General features: G+C 33.0%; 1 protein-coding gene across 2 annotated transcripts in view; it reads right to left on the bottom strand.

Annotated features, from left to right (window-relative positions):
• LOC108729231 (uncharacterized) overlaps positions 1–21,671 on the bottom strand; it is a 111,474-nt gene that overhangs the window by 43,228 nt on the left and 46,575 nt on the right. For both annotated transcript variants that reach the window (XM_018458244.1, XM_018458245.1), the window contains exon 2: positions 19,555–19,672. In XM_018458244.1, the coding sequence (XP_018313746.1) occupies positions 19,555–19,672 (118 nt within the window). The remainder of the gene's footprint in view (positions 1–19,554; positions 19,673–21,671) is intronic.

Raw genomic sequence — 21,671 nt, 5'->3', positions numbered from 1 at the left:
TCATTGTTTTTTTCGTTAATTCTTATGCATGTATATTTATCGTCCTAACACTGATACTTACTCGTAGATACTTAACGTAAGACGCCCTTTTTATTTTAAGAATTTGTTTTACGTCTTTACTGTCAAATTCATAATGTCAAATTATAGCTAATTTGAGTTGTTTTTAAACATTTCTATAGATCACCGTTCTTCCTATTCTATATATTTTTAATTTAACTAAAACAATAGAATTAAACAATTTAACTAAATTTATTATAAATTATTATTATTATTTAATAAATTTATTATTTATTAAGAGCATACATTAATATGGATGTTGCTTAGTTTGAAACTAACCATAGAAATGGATTAACTTATATTTTGATACACGTGGAAGTTAAAAATAACAAAATATTGTTTAACTTAAAGGTTTGAGTTATGTATCATTATTCTTTTTTGATATTTAACAGTGTTGGATATCTATTGACAAGGTTTCGTGACCCGCATGTGAAACAGAAAGATGCATTGCAATAACACTTTCATAAATTGGTTAACATTAAAAATTTAAAAGATTAGATCTACTTAGAAGCTAGCTATATTTTTCAAATCTTATAATTTTTTCTTAAGTTGATCTAGTTTTGGCAAAAAAAATATTACGAAAACTGAGGGCAAATGAGAGTACAGCGCGGTACTTGGTGAGCAAATTCAACAAATAGTTAATAAAAATTAAACATAAATATATCTAGCTTGCTTCAAAAACTCGAACGTTTCGGCCACATTTAGGGCCATTTTCAGCGATACAAATAGTTAAAAAATTTAATTTCTTACACTCCTGCGTAAACAGGCGAATCCTCGCTCGAAAATAAATTCAAAATCCTTCAAAGTGGTTCCATGCCAGTGATGATTTCAAAAAGAAACCTAAGAGGCATTGAGTGTTATAAAATGAAACCAAAAAACCCTCCAAAAAATTAATACGTTATCTCAATTATCATAAAATCCTGATTTATAAATGTTCGTCTTGCTCATCACTTGTCGCACCCATCTGTTTCGAAAGAAATACTTATTAAAAAAGATGTTTCCTTTACTTGCACTAAAAGTTATTAAAAATTTGTAAACTAATATATAATAATTACTATTTATAAACTTGATCATAAAAAAGTATAAAGTAGTTCACAAATTGACATAAACATTTTATATTTAACTAAAAATAAATTAAAAATTAGTTTTACTAAAAAATAATATTTATTTTTACAATAATTTAAATATTTTATTAGTTTAATTTTTACCTTTATTACTGCTTTCCAAGAAAATACAAAAATGTTTTATATTTATAGTCAAACTGTATTTGTGTGTCAATCCTTTCTTATATGGAATGAGCAAAAAGCGTACAGATCGAATAAAATATCGTGCAATTTCCGAAGGATAAAAAAAACATTTCCATTTTTATTTCCTTAATTTTACAGTCGATAGCAAGCTGCAGCTTTCAAATTAGAATCGAATTACGAAACTTTTACTTCGCAAAAGAATCTTTGCAAGAGAAAACGGAAGAGAGACGTGATTGCAAAACAGAGAATGCCTGGATGAGGATATACATTTAAAAGTTCTCGTTATCGCCGCCGTAATTTCCGACAAATTCGATCAATTCGTCCGCGTCACGTTCGCGCTAATGTATCTCCGCTCGTCCGCGTTCCAGCTTACAGCATCTTACACTTTAGTGTGAAATTTCAGAAGACGCGGCGCGGCACGGCACTGTCACACGAGCGTCGCAGCTCGGATTTCGCAGAAGTGCCACTTTGCCCGGTGTCGCGTCTCTCGCATCGCATTGCATCTTCCCCCCTCCTCCCCCCCCGAAATTATACCTCCAGCTCATGATGCTTCAGCTTTTTACTTAAAGATTGCTTTTATGGAAACAGCCTGTTTCATGTTTAGAGCCTCGTTTCAATCACAGGACGATAAAATTCTTCCTTCGGTCCATTATTGTAACATCTTCATCGCGTAGGATAGGTTTAAACTGATAGATTTAAACGCAACTTAATTCTCACGTCAATTAGATATTGTTTACATTGTTGCTTAACATCTAAATGATGATTCTCATGTATTTCAAATATATTTTGCAAAATCACACGGAAGAAATAACATAATATATTTTGTAATGACCTATTTTGGAATTAATTGTTATTAGAAAATTAATTTCTCAAACTGTTAAGGAAAAGTTATAAAGTTCTTTTGTTTTAATCCTCCAGCTCACATATTTATTTCTCGCTGTTTGTTACTTAACAAATATAGACATTCGTATGACATTCGGATTCGCGTTACAATTAATCCTTTCAAATAGTAAACGCAGTTAGCAATTTCGCTGACTGATTAAAGTAAATACGCGCTTTGATCAGAGGGTGTCTTTCGTCATAGATTGTAAGAAGTCAATTTAACAGACTCTCGTCACAATAAATAATTGCGATGCATCAAAGTAACGATTTTAGTGCACCAGGCTCGTTAACGCGCGGATTATAGCCGCGCTTTGAAGCGCCACGGTGCTTTTCCTACAGGAGATATAGAGATTGCTTCTAATTAAACTAAGTCTTTGATCTCCAAAAGCTTGAAGAAGCCGTAACGAATGTCAAGCGTTGGTTCCTCCGTTATTAATTCGGATAAAATTCCGAGTGTTCGCCTGATGTTAAGCGTACGCGCGATCCGGAAATGTGAATTGCTGATAATTTCCAAAAATATTGATTGATTTTTTGTATGTTAATAATTCCTAATATCAGGTTACTATATATTATACAATTTTTTCTTTTTCTTTATTATTTTTAATATTATTTTAAAGTCTAAGTTAATGTCAAAGTAGATGGATTACGCGAAGTATAATGTCTAAAATGATTAACTCATCAAAAATATATCTCGCGCGAGATCCCAGAGATTTTATTACAGTCTATTCAGCATAAAGAAATCGTGATTTAAAAGAAAATCAAAAACCACTACAAAAAGGGTAGTTTTTTTGAGAGTTATGAAATGAAAATGACAAATATGACATTTCATTAAGTTAAGAATATATTCTTTTTGTCGACATTATTTGATTAGTTAATAATTTTCTGTCAAGTAGTTTTTCTTCCTTCTTCTAGGAAAACTTAATTCTTTGAGTTGCGTCACTTTTAAAGTAAGAAAGCGACACATTTATAGAAACTTTTTACTTGTTTTGACCTGAGGGAAATCGCCCCTTAAATTTTTTAAACACTTTCTGAAACACTCTATCTTATATTAAAATTTAAGATACACGACACGTAAAATTATAAATAGAATTTTATTCGATAAAGTCTCTCGCATTATAGCTCGACTATAAAGTAGGCTTTATGATTAATATTAAGGTTCTCTCAGCATTTCTTTGCATCTCTTTAAATAAGATGGATATCGGCATCATCAAGGATCGTGCAAATGAAAGAAGGAATACAATTTGACATAACGAAAAACGACTATCGCAAAGGGCATCTAAAGGCACGTCGGAAAACAGGGGGACCAGTTACCGTACGAAGATAAATGTTCGTATTCGGAGTAGTTACAACGGGCTCGTTTAATTTAAGCGGCTAAAGACGTCACGTATTTGATAAACGAGAATTCCAAACGTTCGGTTGGCGCCATGTAATTCATCCGTGAATTTTGCCCTTATTCGTACGTCGATCATGCCAGTTTTGCTCGCGTGGCTACTAGATGTTATTTCATATATGGATGGGAATAGTAATGGCAATAACTGCATAAAAGGCGAAAGCTTAAATTTATTTAATTACTAAGTACCCTAGTAGCACAATTCATCGGCGCAACATTGGCCCAACATATCCCCAATGTATGCCAACGTTTAACCAATGTTTCGCTAATGAATTGTGCTGCTCGGATAAGCATTACTAATTAAGAGTACATAGAATATATGAATTACTTAATATGAATTTTCAATTGAAGAATTTCAATTTATTTCACTTATATTTGAATTACTTTAATATAATACAATATCATTCAATATAATTACAACACACATACACAATAGAAATATACAATAGAAATATACAATAGTGTCATTCACTAGTAATTAATCAGACATTTAAGTTATTGTCGACCTATACATTTAACGTTAGAGTTCTACCTCACCGCAATTTTCATGAATTTTTTCGTTTTTCTCTTTTTTGCCGAGCGGAACGCGGAACAAGAGCAGACGTGCCCCCAACGTTTCCGCTTCCGACGCGAGCGGAGAACGCGAGCGTGTGCCAGTCGAGCAAGTTACGTCGACGAGAGACAATGACGGGTTAGTAACAATAGGAACGTAGAAAAGGGTGGCAAGATGGCCACCGTGTCCGGAGGGACGGCAGAGAGTGGGGGGAGAGAGAGAGAGAGGGAGGGAGGAGAGAGAAGCAGAGAAAGAGAGAACAGTTCTTCATTGCGAAATGGTTACGAAAAGAGAACGTAGCGGGATGCAAAATGAGACAAATGATGAGTCCCGGGCGTAAGGGGATGTGAGGGGATACCACCATTTAACATGTAGCTGAATAGCCATCTGGAAGAATGGCGAACGGCTCTTCGCCAAGATCTCTCTGCTGTCTTCCCTCCCAATTCTCCTATCTCTCCTCACCCCCGGGATTTCATCCGTCGCGGTGCTTCAACGCCTCGATCACTGAATTACTTTCGACCGAAAAAGAACCGAGTCAGATGCCATATATCGCAGTAAAATTTCTTTGAAAAAGGTATTCTCTCGAAATATATATATAAAATCATATCGATAAAGGGGAAGACTCTTTGATTGATAAGAAGGTAAAAGATCGGTTTTTAATTTTAAAACCTTCTCGATGATCAAATCTGTACAAATATTTTTTTATTATTTTAATGATTTCACTGTAACTAATAATGTTTATTTTTAGAAAACTATTGTAGATAAAAGAGATTTTATTATATTAGACAGATTATTTAAATAACTTTTAATTTTATGTTCTGTTTAACAATTTTATGTAAAATTTATAACTAATGACACAAAAGAGATTCTTTTAGATGTAGCAACATGAGTCGAAATTATATTTTGTTTAGATGTATCAATTTAGAAAAGAACTTGATTTAAAAATTAAATAATTTTGTAATTAAGTAATGAACTATTTTTCTATCTCTTTCCTTGCGATAATAATATAAAAATATAGTAATTAAAGTGATCTCTTTTTTTCTTTTTCTTCTCTCTCTCTCTTTCTTTCTTTCTCTTAGATAACATCTTGGACCTACGAGAATACTTTTTCATCACGAATGGATTAAGTGTTTTTAACTTATAAGGCAACCGTGTTTATGTCGCCAAAATGCTATTGCACTCTTCGATCTATTTCCTCCGCAATATTCTTTGTCACGTTTCTCTTGAGTCTTTTTCTGTGCAGCTGGCTAACTCTTTATCTTCTTAATGGGAGTTTATTCTTGCACCAAAACAATAAAGCAGCGAAAGGCAGAGGGTGGTAAAACAGTAAAGTGGATGGAAGCTACGAAATTTCAAGAGATTCCGTTCTACAATCCCTCTGTGATAGCGCAAGTCTTGCGTTGTTTGATTATTTTTGATAATTATTTTTATCGATTTTATTTTTGTCGACTTACCATAAGATAATTAAAATTCAGAAGGAACTTATCAGAAACGAAAAAAAAGATAGCTGATCATATGAATACAATAGTAAAAAGAAAGAACTAAAGACTTAAGAAAAAAAACAGATATTTTGAATAGGATTATCCAGAGATGAAAAAAAGAAACAGAAAAATATATAGTGTTGCCTGATTTCATAACTGCACTGGTCCCCAAGCGCTCCACTCAATATATTTAACATATGAGTAACAATTTGAGATGTCAGGATTCGATTTATACTACTTTGTCATTTTCGTAAATAAAACAAGTAAATAGAACGAGCGTTTCATCGCGGTGTTTTCGAGAAAAGACGACGCTCAAAGGAAAAAAGAAAGCCGGACGTGCGAGATAAAGGGATTCAGTTTCGACGTATTTTGCCTGTAATCCAAACTATACCCTCCGGCTGGAAAACTCGTCTTCTCGGCTCCGATGGCTACGGTGAGAAAGAAAGAAATGGGGGAGTTTTCTCGGACGAGGTTATATCCCTTATACTTTTTTCCTGCCGCGCCGATGATTCTGGCTGAAGGATAAAGGAAGATTTTCAGGCACAAAGATTGGAAATCGCCCTTCTCGTCCGTTATTCCTCGAGCTGAATGGTAGCTATGAAGTGACGCGATGTTTTCTCTCCAAGGGTTATTTTGAAGCCTTCGAAAAACCAAGATTTTTAGAGCTTTATGGAGTTCTAGATCCAGCTTATCAAACTCTTGGATCTCACAGGCTTAACGAACTATTGGACCCCTAATCGTGATCGGCTTCTGTTTTTTTTATATATATATTCAGAGATCTTTTCAGTAAATGCCATTAGAGGATCCTAAAGACGATTAGTCATGTTGTAAACAGCACTTACACATAGACGATTTACGTGTTATTAACACATCACTAAGATTGATTAAACATTGATTATATTGGGATTGGGGTTATACATTGGCAGGGATGGGTTATACATTGGCCAATATTTCCCAATGTAATGCCCCAATGTAATAATAGTTATATAATAAACGCCAATGTATAGACAATATTGCATGTCAATCATTACCCAATATTTGTTTTACATTGGATATACATTGGCCAATATTTCTCAGTGTAATGTCAATATTGGTTATACAATAAATGCCAATGTGTAGCCAATATTGCATATCATTACAACATATTGGCTTTATATTGGACATACATTGGGGATAGATTGGCCAATGATTATAACATAAATATACAATTAAGTAACACACTTATCAATCAAAGAAATGGTGTAGCACATAACGCAGGAGATTCATAGTCCAGAGGCACCAGGTTCGAATACCACGTAGATAAGTAAATTTTCAATCAATTATGCGTAATATTAGCTATACATTATTTCATAATATTAGCGAAATATTTGAAAACAATGTACATCCAACATTAAACATTGGGTAAGAATTGCACATCCAATATTGTAAAGTAGACGCCTAGTTATATTTAACCAACATTGGTTCAACAATATTGGGAAAATATTGACTCAACAATATTGGCACAATATTGTTGAAACAATATTGGTCCAACAATGGTTCAACAATAGTGGGTCAATATATATTGAATTAAGAAATGGTAAAGAAGATCTCAATTTTGAAACTTTTTGTCGTTTTCAGTATATACTCCACCTCACAGACACGTATCGATGTGTATACTTTAATCTTGGAAAAGGATTTTCAAAAAAATCAGTAAGAGAGGAAAAAAGTAATTGTTTATATATAAAGATTATATGGTTTAATCGGTAATACAGACTTTACGATCCTCTTAAACTCATTAAATTATGCCTTAGATATTGTCTTTCTTCTAAGTTGAATCAACATTCTTGGCATAGGTAGACGTAAAATGATGTTCATGATCTGCAATTAATTATTGATATAGGTTCGCGGTCGAGTCCATATCGCGGAAAAACAATTTACGATTAGAACCATTAATCATTAGCGAGGTTTACATTACAATAACTTGACACATGATCGGAGGTATTGTCGACATACACTAACTTTACGAACTTCTTAAATATGAAAATGACTTATCTCCCAATTCTAATAAAATTATTTTTTATAACGTTTAACTTCTATTACTGAAAAGGATAAAAGATAAAAGAGAAATATTCTATAAGATAAAAATCTACAAACTAAAATCTAGAATTCGAAAATTTCCTTATTAATTCAAGGAATTAAATATCCTGTGATTTTGAAAATTTAAAATTTAACTTAATATTTAACAATCTTATAACAGAAAAAAAATTTAGATGTTACGATTCTATAAATAAATACTTTTGAGAAATATTAAAACATAAAAAGGGGTATTAATAGCTGAAGATTCGAGGGATCGATAAAATAAGCCGTAGCTTATTTTCTTCCTCCCCATTCTGTCCGGTAAATTATATGGCGTTATTTTCGGGATAAGTTCGATAAAACCCGTACGGGCTCGCGGTGTGAAAAACGGCTTGGAGGAAAAAAATTGTAAAAAATATAGGTCGTGTGCGCGCGCAAAACGATAGCCCGCAGGATTCGAACCGAAATCCCTGATAAATTGTCTAAAGACGCGAGGAAGGAGAAAATAAAGGAGGAGGGAGAGAGAGTTGTGCCAACGCGTCTCTGCATTTTACAGATCGGACATTTTCTCTCTCTTTTGGCCACCCCACCCCTTTAATAGATCCCCGATCTTTTCTCGCAACTCGATAAGATTCGGAGCGTCCCGGCGAAAATGAGAGCCTTAAAGCTCGAACAGTGGCATTGCGACCCAATAAATTTCTTGAAATCTTATCTTACAGTCGACTGTTCACAAAGTGGATGATGAGTGGCCGTGGCGCCGAAAAATGTTACGTAAGTATCGCAATATACTATCCCTTCCATTTGTGTACAATTTATATATTTTACAGAGAGAGAGAGAGAGAGAGAGAGAGAGAGAATGATATTTATTTCTGATTCGAGATTTAAAAAGTCTAATAATATAAGCAATCTGATATGAATTTAGACCGATAAAAATAAATCTAATTAAATATGCAAATTCCCATGGTATAAAAAATAAGATGTAGCATCCCGATGCTGTACATTCGTTCAATTTTTGAGCCAATCAGCGCGCGATCCATTTTGCAAGCAATATGACATCCGTCTGGTTGAACTAGCTTAGTTGTTGTGCAGAAAAAAAAATTGTGTGTTTTGGTAATGTTTATCTTACAAAAATCGGGATAATACAAACATATATGCAATAAAATTTATATTTAAAGTTTGTATTGTTATTTTATTATTATATCACATTTCTGAAATACTTAAGAAAATAAAATTCAGTCACAGTGGTTTTTTGTAGCTAATTGAGAGAATCTATGTGTACGATAATTTATTTATTTACTTATTTTTAAAGATATCTTGAGTAAACCTATATAACTTCATATAAATATCAAAACTATAATAACTTCAATATAAATATCAATAACTCATAAACACTCAACAATATGCATTGAATATATACAATACACGAATTGAAAATATAGTAGTTACTTTTAATTGGTGTGTAAAAATCACGCCAAATGATCGTATACGCAATAAAAAGATTAGATAAATATTCTTAAGTTAAATTACAATTTGAACTCTCTCTTCTGCCGAAAATTTTCTGTTAACAATATTTTACATTTTCCGATAAAGCGTAAGATAGAAAGAATCGTAAAGTGCTTTGTAAAATAGGATACTCAGAGGATGTCAGTGCAACGTGGAGATGCAACTGGTCCGATGCGTATCGATGCTGAAACGTCTGATTGCATCGCAGGCTGATTTCAGAAATGAGACAAGCTCTTCGGCTTGCATTGTATAACCTATGTAGCCTGATTTTATCATCAAATGAAACGCTGACAATTTCGAATCGCGTCACCTGTTGCATCAAAACGACGTGCTTTCTCGAACGCATTATTAGAATTGCAGCCGGGCCTATCTCGCAAATCTCTGCCCGATTTATCAACTCTCGTGCGACTTTCTTATCGTCAATTGTCCGTAGAAATTCAACGATTTGTATCGTAATCTTTTAGTATCGTGGCTTTTTTTTAAGCCTGTACTGTCCAAGATTTGTAATTCTGCACAGATTTGATGTGCTTTGGCTTTTATGTGTGCTTTTCCTTTCAATCTCTATTAAAAGAAAAAAGAAGACAATAAGCGTAAATGCCGATAGACATTAAGCCAATGCCCAAAATTACAAATCTTGAATCTGCACTGTTCTAAGCGAAACGTGACATCTTCATATCAGCGACTCAACTGCAGCTTTATTTTTTGCGTGTTCGGTGCTCATTACTTGTAACAGTTATAACATGTAGTCACTATTTCTTTGTATGCTATTTTGCATTGTCATCCATGCTCTCAATAAAGCTATTATTATTAAAAAATTTTATAATAAATACGTGAAACATTCTGCAGCGAGATGATTCGGTGTATTAAATACAATGAAAAAAGGTAATTTTATAATTTACACGTCCGTTTAATTCAGTCGTTTTAAATTCGAAATACTATGCTTTTTATTATGAAAGAGAAATTATTTAAGCTGAAAGTTGCGCGCGGTTTGTCGTGATCCACCTGAGTCCCAGCGTGAAATTAGTTTTGCAACGGAAAGAGGGGGGGGCTGTCGAGTTATTTATTGCGGGCTTTCGAAAAGGACTGGCGTGGCGACCGCATCGGATGCGCGCGTGTAAAAGGATTAATTTAAATATTTAATAGCTTTCACAGCCTGTCACACAAGAGTATCGTGTGCGTTTGAAAGAAAAATTATTATTTAAAAAAAACTCCGCATATATATGCAACATCCACGAACAGAGATTTAAAATACTCTTCCCCGGATACTCTAGCTATTACGCATTTATCAGAGTAAATTGTCGTTGCGTCCTGATGCATTTCTAACAGTTCGTTACGGTACCGAAGAGAACTTCGATCGAGGAGTAATCACCGAGGATCGATTCCCGTATCTGACGGTACGAGACGTGCTTTTTTCAAAATTTGAAATATTTGAGAGAGCGCTATGGAATTAATTTCAACCGGCTCTGCGCCCGCGACCACCCTCTGCCTTCCCCTTCATCTATCCTCTACACCTTTTTCCAGACGACGAACTGCCACTCTTTTTCCTCTTTTCGTTTCACGTCAGATGACAGCCAATTTTTATCCCGCTGATAGCATTTGCAATTTCGATGTACGTGTGAGCGTTCCGCGTGAATCGAGAAAAGCGTATTGCAAGAGGGCGCCTTTAACTGCGCCCTCGCAGTGTATTTTCCTCGCAAGAACATGCCGGTACTGATCGATCTCGAACTCAAACTTGAAACCGAGTTAAACTTTTTATTGTCAGTAAATCTAAGAAACTAAACTCTCGAACTTGTAGTATCAATATTTTAACCAAACTATAAATCGAACTCAATTGTCTCGCAAAAAGGATGTATCGCTCCCTCTGCTTCAAAAGTGACGTAACTCGAAAAATTAAGTTTCTTAGAAAAAAGGAAAAACTATTTTTCAAGACGCACTTGATAAAAAAATATTAATTGATTAATTAATATCGGCAAAAAATATATTGTTAATGATCAAATATCATTTTCGTTTAATAGCTCTTAAGAAAATCATATTTCATCAGTTGTAACAAATTTTTGACAAATTTTTAAAAACCACTTGTCTGAGTTGTGACGATTTTGACATATTTTTTAATGAAACTTTTATTCATTTTTGGAATTTTTTATTAAGCCAATTTACTTTTGATAATTAATATTTACTTAACTCCTTCATGTAGGTAACGGAGAATCACGTTTTTAAGTTATTTTGTATCATTTTTGAAGTAAGAGAACAATGTAATACTTCCTATATAATGATAATTATATTAAAAAAATAGAAGGTCGAAAGTAATCGTTTTCTGTATCTTTTTAAATATCTTTTGAATATGATTCTATTTATCAAATTTTTCTATGTTTATACAATTTTAAAAAATTTGCGATTAAAGTTGCAAAAAAGATTGCGTCTTTTAATTAAAATCGCAACTTTGATAAAATAGACTTTATATCAATTATATTATAAATATGTTATGAATACACTTTTAATTATTATCATTACAATAAATTCTTTTTGAGAGCTGAAAGTCCTAACAAGATATTTAATTTTTATTGCAATAAAACTTCTTCAACACGTCTCCTATTATAGTTGCCAACGTACACCAAAATAATCCTTTTTTGTAACTTGAGCTGCAAATTTCTCCAAACTGTAACGTGATAGAGCAACTTGATAAACGAGATCATATTCAGCAGTTAAAAAACTACGGGAAATTGTTACCCTCATCTTTGTGATCGAGACCAAGCTAAATCATGTATCACTAATGGCGAATAAATGTAGCGTGAGCGAAACAGTAGTGATTTGCATCGATTTGCGTCTTGATGACTAAAATTATCTTACACATTATAGAAAGCGCGTTATAGAAAGCACAAGTGTCCACGTTTAATCGTGTGAACCGATTAACAATTCATTGAAACATTATGTATGAACAAAATTGAATTTAGATTGATAAAAGTTTAATAATCAAGGACCACATAATCATGATATACTTTCAATAAAATTAAATTCATAAAAAAATACTTAAAAAAATACATACTTTGCCTAAAATTTCTGAAAAGAAGTTAATTATTTTTAGAATTAAGGCCTATTTACTCATCGCTATATCTATGGCGTTAGAAGCAAAAAACACAATAAATATTCTTGTAAATTATAATATTTGAATAGAAACATTTGACAACATTTGCAATCGATAAAATAAACTTGTAAAATATATTGAAAACTATCTTTCTGTTTGGAAGAGAAATTAAATTATATTTATTCTTATATTTTTATTAATCTTATTAATTTGATGGTTTTTCATAGGTGTAAGCATGGTTTATTTCTTTTTTTTTGTCATTATAATTAATTTCCAAATATGTGATTTTTATTTAGTTTTTTATATTTTACACAAATCGTTTTATCTATTGCTGGTGTTGTTTTATTGAAACATATTGTCATATTAATCCACTTTGCAAGAATTTTTATTGTGTTTTTCTCGTATCTGACATTACAACCTGAGATAGTATTGGTGAGTGAACAGGAACCTTAAATAAAGACTTTAAAACATTACGTAATTATTAAAATACTGTAAGAAGAAGAGGATACTGTTTAAACATTTTTTAAAACTTATGTATTGCTACGATGAAATTCTTTTCTAGTATTTATAAAGGATACAAAAATAATGAAAACATAAATTTAATTATGCCGAAAAATGTGAGGATCTCAGAATATTCCAACTTCATCGAAGATACACAGCTTCTACATATATAACACAATATATATTGTAAACTGCTGGAAGGCACGAACAGCGGAATATTTCCTTAAAATCTACGTATAATTGCTAATAACAAATATTGACGATCTCTCATATTTCGTAAATAAATTCGAGTTAACAGCTCGCCGATACCTATCAAGCACATCATCTTTATTATTGGAAATCTCGCAGATATTAACCACAATAAAAAGTAAAAATAAATAGGAGGATAAAAAAATTCATAAAAAATAAGCTTATTTTTTTATTTATTTATACAAATCAGAAAAATTATAATACTTGGAGTTGAAATTGTTAAAGTTATTTATACATAAGCTCTATGAATCATCTAAACGTGATGTCTATTTATTACTTCTCTCTGAATTATAAATTTTACTAATTAATATTTAAAGCTAAAATATAAATTCTAAATAATATATGGAAAAATAATTTAAGAATAAAAAATTTTTGAAGAAATTTATAATTTGTGAAAACTTCAAGATACTTATCCCTTTGTCTATACAACAAATTTTATACACGTATATACATATTTAATTATTCACACACATGCAAAAATTACTTCATTCTCGTTTAAAATCTCTTTTCTTCCATTTATTTCTCAAAATCATATATGATCCATTTATAATCTCATCATTCGATCTTATTATTCAAACATAGATTTTAATTATCGATTCGAATGAAGTATTCTGGTCAAGGCTTGGCGACGAAAAACACGTGCGATGAACATTTTCCCTGATCTAATTTCGAAGGAAGCCACTTAATTTAAATGTCTGGCCTTCGTCCGACTCTCGCCCTTTATCGTTCCTTTGGGGATGGAATGAATTGCTACTTGAGGAATTAGAATTATACGTTTCCGGGAACAGTACTCAGCTGAAATTTCTATTCTTTCTTATTTTTTGTCGTTGCCATTGTTAAACAAAGAGAAAGTCATTGCAGCCAAGAAAATTCAAGGAAATATTCCAATTCTTTGTAATACAACATGAAGATATAAAAATATACAGTTTGCCTCTACATTAACTTGTGCAGTTATTTCTAATTAAAATCTGTTTATGAAATTAGTTTATAAAACTTTTATAATTCTCCCTTCATCTTGGATTATTAACTCGAAGCAGAAGTTGAAGGATCGTTGCCATTTAAAATTCGTTTCAAAGTAAAGGAGCACATAATCTTCATGGATCATTATCGTCGTTCCATACAGGCTTAACCTCGCAAACACAATAGAGTAGCAAGCCTTAAGGAACTGACCAATCATAGTCGAGCATTCTTCTTACATTCGACTGTGATTGATCGATTTTTTAAGGTTTAAGGCTTATTACACCTATTGTGTTTATGGACTAAAGCTAAACTTTTAAGCTAATCTTCAAGCACGCAAGGTCAGCCTGTCGATTTCTAGTTTTCGACGTTCTGTATCCGCGACACAGTCGACAGTTCCTCAGCACGACGATTTGGCACGGCGACAGCGACTGTTCCAAGGGGAAATTTTGCGGCCGGAATGGATGAGTTTACGCGGAGTTCCGGTGGCTTTGACGGAGCTTTGCGGCCGAAACTTGGCGCACAGAACTATCAAAGAGCGAATGAGAAGTCCATAGTAATCACTTGCTCCACAGCTCGTACTAATGTGATTGTCGTTTGAAATGGCCGGTCCCGGTGGCGAAATCCCCGCAATTCGGCAACTCCCGACGTTTACTCTGCGCTTGGTGAACTCGTGCAGGGCGACATCGCGAGATTATTTTCTGCGAGACAGTCGTACGGCATTCCGCTCGTCGTCCGCTCTATAAAAATCTCCGGAGACGCCCAACAATATTTCCCACGGGATTCACTTCGAGAATATAAGAATCTCCAGCTGTGCCAGAATGCTCGAGAAATGGAGAAGATTCGATCGTTTCTTCTTTCGAAAATTATTTGAATTTTTCATAAGCCTCTTATATTCGTTTCTGAAATTCTTTAAGACATCTAAACTTTTCGAAGCGTTCTCAAAGATCTGTGAAGTTATCTGAAAGACAATATAAAACTCGCGGAATTCTTTGGTTTATTAAAGACATTGGAATTCTTTTTCAATCTCTTTTTTTCAAAAGATTGCCAAAAATATGAGAAGAGATATCTATAGAATGCGACGTTCTTTTTCGTTTTATCATTAGAGAATTCATATGAATTTATTTCTATGTACAGAGTAAGTCAACAAAAACTTTTTATCCGGTTTTTTTTTATAATTAACTAATTTGTTCGAAATATGCTGAAAAATACGTCAACTTTGTTTAAAAAAAAAAATATATAATTGTAATGGATCAACTGTCTTGCTTTATTTTCTTGATTAGAATATCTACAAAAAAATTTTAAATAACAATATTTGAGTGTTACATCATTTTAATTCTGCATCAAACTACACATTGGAAACTGAAAATTGCGAATTGAAGATTGGAAGTTGATTGGATAATTTGAATTTTCATCCGTTTCGTTCTGATTGATCGAATTCGCAATTCTCAATCTCTAATGCGTAGTGATATAGCCTCAAAAGATCTTTTAATTCTCTTTACAAAATGTGTTCTGTTCTCTTAAAATTTAGATGAATGTTTTTTGAGAAATCACTTTTGGAAGTTTTAGGTGGTAAAAGCTGAAAATTCGCAATTTACAGAAAAATTTATTTTGCTAAATATTTAAAATGCTTTCCAGCTTCCATGTAATAATAAAAACTCAGCTTAAACTTGTTGCGGACATTTCCAGCGTTATTCCATGGCACTCTATCTTTTGACATAGATTTTGTACGTGTTCAGCGTTGCGACATAAATTTTATTTTTCAAATATCCTAAAAAAAGAATTAATAGAGAAAAATCAAACGACTTTGTAAGCCGCTCAATTGAATCTTCTTCAGCAGATATCAAGTGCCATAGAATGACACCATAAATGTTTCAAAATATCTGCAATAAATTTAAATAGAGATTTATTTATAAAAGCTTATAAAAGACAATTTGAACGTTCATAAAAATAAATTTTGAATATTTATTAAAGTACATTTTTCTGTAAATTGCTAATTTTTATCTTATAACGTCTTTGCTTATAACATTTAAATATGCAATTTCTGAAAAAAATACTTGCCTAAATAAAGAAACAAAAATACTCGCCTAATTGAAGAAATAAAATAACAGTTGTACAAAGAATGATAAAACTTTTAAAACGATGTGTTATTTCGCTTTAATTGTCATTTAAAGTTTTTTAAAGAGTATCTATCCTGATCACACAAGTGGATCACGAAGTAGTGTGGTTAAATTTATCATAATTATACATTGTCTTTTAAAAGTAACGTGTTTTTATTTCGCACAAATCAGTCGGTTATAAAAAAAAAACAGGATAGAAAGTTTTCATTGACTCTGTACAACAAGTTGAAGATAACAATAAAACATTGATATTTTATGTCTCCGTCCAAATAAATTTGGCACTTTCGACATTAACTATTTCGTGAAAATTATCTACCAGTACCTATTAAAGCAAACCAAGACGCTATTGAACCTTTTCCTTCTCTCTGTGATAATTAGTCTTCATGAAGCGGAGGATACCATTTCCCTTGGTGGTCCTTCAATTACCAGCCACATCGCGCCGATTAATTCAGCCCATAGCGTTCAGGAATGTTCGCGTAAACATCGGCTGGGCGAACGTTCGCACATACACACAGAAGACATGTCGACTAAGGAGAATTTTCGTTAATCAAGCCACATCAATGGCTGTCCTGGCCGCAATGTTATCGGCAATCTCAATAATTAAATTATTATTGCTCTATCTACGCGATGCACGGATGTGGAAACATAGGTAGAAGCAAAAGAGAGAGCCAGAGGATGGAAGGGTGGAAGGGAAAGGGAGGGAGAAAGACAGAGATCATTCGGAGCCTTGGCACGTCATACAGGACACGTTCCTTTGTGCCAGGGCGAACCGTGCATGAGTGTGTACGACGCGATACTGCTTCAGATACTACTACCGTGCCTCTTCTCTGTAATACTCGTCGCTACGACGGCGGAATATCGAAGATCGACTAAAGTGTCTTCGTGTTTTGTAGCTTTACTTTGGATCTAAAATGTCATTTTCGAGCGAAATTGGGAGTCTTATTAAACCACGATCTAACATAAATTGAATACGATCTAGACTGACGCTCTGTCAAACTGATAATAGGATCTAGTAGTAAAAAAAGAAGAGATGTACATATACCTTTAGCTTCAGTGGGAACTTCTTGACTCAAAATAATATCTAATAATTGACTCTTCTAACATAATTTTAATTTTAGATCACTAGGCACAAGTCTTTTTACTACTTTAGGCTTTCAAAAAATTCAGGGTTACTTTTCAACATCCCCATTACGAAATATTTTCTTAATTTAAATGTTAAAACCTTCATTTAATAAAAATTTTAATTAAAGCAATAATAACAGTAAAATGTCACTTGTGCCAAAAAGAACTTAGATTGCAGACTTTTATTAAAACTTATCTTTTACATTCTTCTTCTTATCTTTTACATATTTAAATTTTCTTCATGTCCATGTGCCTTCAGAAATCCTTAGATCTAAAGTGTGAAGAATATGATATGAGTGATTAAATTTATGCTGTTCTTGAACAGAACGACGAATTGGAGCAACATCTCGAGATCGATTCTTACGAGCTCCAACGCATAAGTAACCAAATCATTCTAATTTGTGCGAGATCGTCTAACTTCGTATCTTGTTTGTTTTATATTAAAACGCAGACAACGTGATTTTTTAAGTAAAAATTGATGAAAACCTCAAACATCGGCTAATGCTCGATCTGACGAGGATGTTAATTCAATTTTTGGTTTTACGCGCGTTTGAATGTTGATCATCATATTTATACATATCTCCAGATTTCGGATGACATCAATTGAACCTCTGTGAGTTATTGCTAATCTTTGAGTCTTTGAGCGTTTGCAGGTGTCTCTAAGGATTTCCGCGAATTCACGGAATACCTCGAGAATTTCCAAAACTCACCACCGAAATAGTGCGATCGCCCTTTGATTAAATGTGCATCCTTGCGGTCGATGCGGCTGAATTCCTATTGAAATAATTTAGATAGCGCAGAGGTTCATACGTTCTGAATTACTTGACTGGTCAATATGATTTTTCTAGTTCGCTACGTCCACTGCTTGTTTGTCCACCTACCAATTTTATCCATCCCTCCATTTCCCACCACCTTTTCTTCCCGCTGGGCCACTATTTTTGTACTATGTAATCAGTATTTCAAAATCGATACTCAAAGTCAACTGCAAATATTTGCAAATTATATCAGTTGTTCCCAGATTTTATCGAAAATAGTTATAACACAATGATAACAACGTTAATGTAATAAAAATAATAATGTAATGCATGGTGTTTTGCATCGCTTACACGATATGTATGTAGGATATTTAATCTATCTTATCTCTATACTAAAGGATGTCATTGATAAGAATATGGTCATATGATTTTGGTCGCAAATGTTACTACGTAATTAGTCTTAATTAGTCTTATTTTGCAAGGTAGCAAGATGCTTGAAGTATTTAATATCGCAATGCAAAGGGCTAATGTTCTATACGACGGGCTCAAGTATAAGAAAAGTAAAACTTCACGCGCGCAATACAAGAATAACTAATAATATTCTATCAAGTCCTTTATGCCAGACTTTTTAAAAACATCTTTCAGATGCAGCACTATTAAAGCAAAGAATAATAAGTATTCTACCCGTTATATGTAATGCTACTTCTCTCATTTAATTTTAGCATAAACCATATCTTTTCTCTTGTATTTTTGTAAATATTTGTATTTTTAGCTTTATAATTTCAGATTTATTTTATTTTAAAATATTTTTATTTAATCTTACTATATTATTTTGTTTAATTTATCATTGTCTGTATCTTATTTCTTACTCTAATTGAATTTTCTTTTTGTTTTTCTATTCTGTACATTATACTTTACCGATCAGTTTCCTATTGACATTTACTGATTTTTATAAATGCTTGTTATAAATGTAATAATTATTTTAACGCTTAAGGAGATATCTTAGAGCGCTCAAATAAATATGATTTCTATTTATTTTTCCCCTTCTTTTCTTCTTCTTGCTCTTCTTCTCTTTTCTTTCTTTTTCTTTTATCTTCTCTTGTTGTTATTTCTTAAAAAAAAAATCTTATTCTCTTATTAATAAGTCAGTTTTATTTTACGCCATTACTCTGTCTCGACGTCGCGGATTTCAGACGCGGAATTTCCTGATTGACTGATTCGATCGTGAGTTCGATTACCGAACGTAATTAGTTTGCGTTGTAAGCAAAATAGGAGGCTGCCGCCTCCATCGCGCTGAAACGAGTTCGTCCTTTACGCCGGACCATCCTTCCGTGTTTGCGACGCAAATTTTCCCTGTGCGTGCAAAAGGCAGCTACCGCATCGCTAATTAGGAGATTCGCTTGCTGCTCGGCGGCACTCCGTTCCGGTGGGAAAAGAGGAGGAGTGGGAAGGTTACGGACCCAGGATAATTAAATTCAGGACCTTTAAGAAGCCGTCTTGATAGCTCGCACTGCGCGCAGGGCGCGTTCGCCTCCCTTTTAATAGTGAGTTAACAATGGCGTGATTATAAGAATGAACAGGGCAAGCAGAGCAGTCTTACCGTATTTTTGAGACGACCGTGGACGTGAATTCTAATTGAGGGAAGCCCAACTCCTTCGGCTTCACGTCTTCCAGGCTGCTGTATCTCACGTAACTACAAGGCGGCGGTAACGGAAAGGCTGTAACAGAAGGTAGATATTAAGATAAGAAAAACAGCAGAGTTTATTCTACTACGAGAATAATTAATTTCAATAAAGAAAAAGAGAGAGAGTGAGCCCTGCATTAATAGTTTGGAAGTTGTTGCTTTGGCTTTAGAAAATTGATAATTGCCGCAATTAACATAATTACATAGATAATTATTATACAATATGTACATAAAGTATATATATATATATATTGTTAAAAAAAGAGAAAATGGAATTTATGTGTTAATATTATAAAAAATATTTGTATATCAGGAGACATGGTAGCGTCTCCCGTGAAGTATATTTTTGAAATTTAATACATTAAAAATATCCTTTTTATATTACTACTATGAAGGAATAATACCATGTCATGAAAGAGACGCTACAGCGTATCCTTTACATGAATGAACTCGCTTATGTGATTAAAAATTATTGTTTTGTATAAACAAATTGGTATTATTAAAAAATGCATATATTGGGGAAGAATATAGATTTTTACAATTAAAATGAGATAATAATCATGTCCGTAAGTGTACTTGATACTTAGATATGAATATGTGTACGTATTTTTTAGCCCGATTTATGTCATTTATTCGTTCAGATACGTTGCCGTCGTCGTCGTCGTCTTCGCAAAATCTTGTCCCCTTTTTTTTGCACTTTCCACATTTTTTTCTGTATCTTTTTCTACACCTCTTCTGCACTTTTTTGTACTTATTTTCTACATTTTTTCTACACTTTTTCTACACCTTTTCTGCATTTTTTCGACACCTTTTCTACACTTATTCTACATATTTTCTGAACTTTTATTGCACCTCTTCTACACTTTTTTCGCACCTCTCTCGCACCTTTCTGGCATCTCTCCCGCATCTTTTATGTACCTTTTTTGCACTTTTTCTACATCAGTACCACATCTCTCTCATACCTCTCCCGCATTAATTTCGTATTTTTTTCGCACCTCTCCGCATCTCTTCTCACAGTTTCCGCAATTCTTTTGCACCTTTTCCGCAAATTTTTCGCACCCTTTCCGCACCACTACATCTTTTTTATATCTCTTCCGCATTTGTTTTGCACCTCTTCGCATCGTTTCTGTACATCTTTCCCAATTCATCTACATCTCTTCTGCACCTTTTAAGTACCATTTCCGCATCACTTCCATACCTTTTCGGCACTTTTTCCGCATTTATTCCGCACTTTTTCGCAACGTTTCGGTACATCTTCCGCATCTCTTAACGTCACTCATCGTAGCGGTCACGGGCTGTCAAGCAAATATTTGTTAATTCAACCAAATATTTATTAATTCAAACAAACAATATATTATAAATTACAAGATTTTATTAATCTAAAGTATATAAATATTTGAACTGAATAATTATTACGAACTAAACGTATTTAGTTAAGTTAACAACTTTTTTTTCATTGTCAATGTAGCTTTTAAATATAGTTTTAAAGGATCGGAAAAAAAACCAATTTTTCCAATTTTTCCGCGGATTTTTTCAGTTTTTTTTTCCCAAGGGTAGAAAAATTCATTTTGGAAAAATTCACGCGTGCTCGAAAAACCTACCACGTTTGCTTTTCGGTAAAGAAAATAATTGTGTATAGAGTACACAGCGGGATAAGTTAACAGAAATTTTGAAATCGTATGAACGATTGAGGTCGCATAATGTATTCAATAAAACGTACAAAACATACACTATTGCACCATTAATGTAAGAATTAAAAATATAGAGTCCAAATATCATGTTTATATGATAATAATAGATATAGAAAATAGTTTGGATTTAAACTGAATCCGTAACAAAATATTTGAAAAAAAATAAACTACAAAGAGACACTTCAGGAGTTCATTAGACCGGAGTGTGACAAATTAGAGTTAAAAATCTGTCTACTTAAGCTTTGCCATATACTAAAGGAAGGTTAGATTAGGTTTTACTATAAAAATAGAAGGATAACTAAAAAATTTTAATAAAAATAATGCTACATAATTTCATAGATC

Source organism: Mycetomoellerius zeteki, unplaced genomic scaffold, assembly GCF_001594055.1.
Source record: "Mycetomoellerius zeteki isolate Tzet28-1 unplaced genomic scaffold, Tzet1.0 scaffold707, whole genome shotgun sequence".
NCBI classification, from domain to species: Eukaryota; Metazoa; Arthropoda; class Insecta; order Hymenoptera; family Formicidae; genus Mycetomoellerius; species Mycetomoellerius zeteki.
The sequence above is the reverse complement of the archived record's forward strand: the minus strand, read 5'-3'. Positions and strand labels throughout refer to the sequence as shown.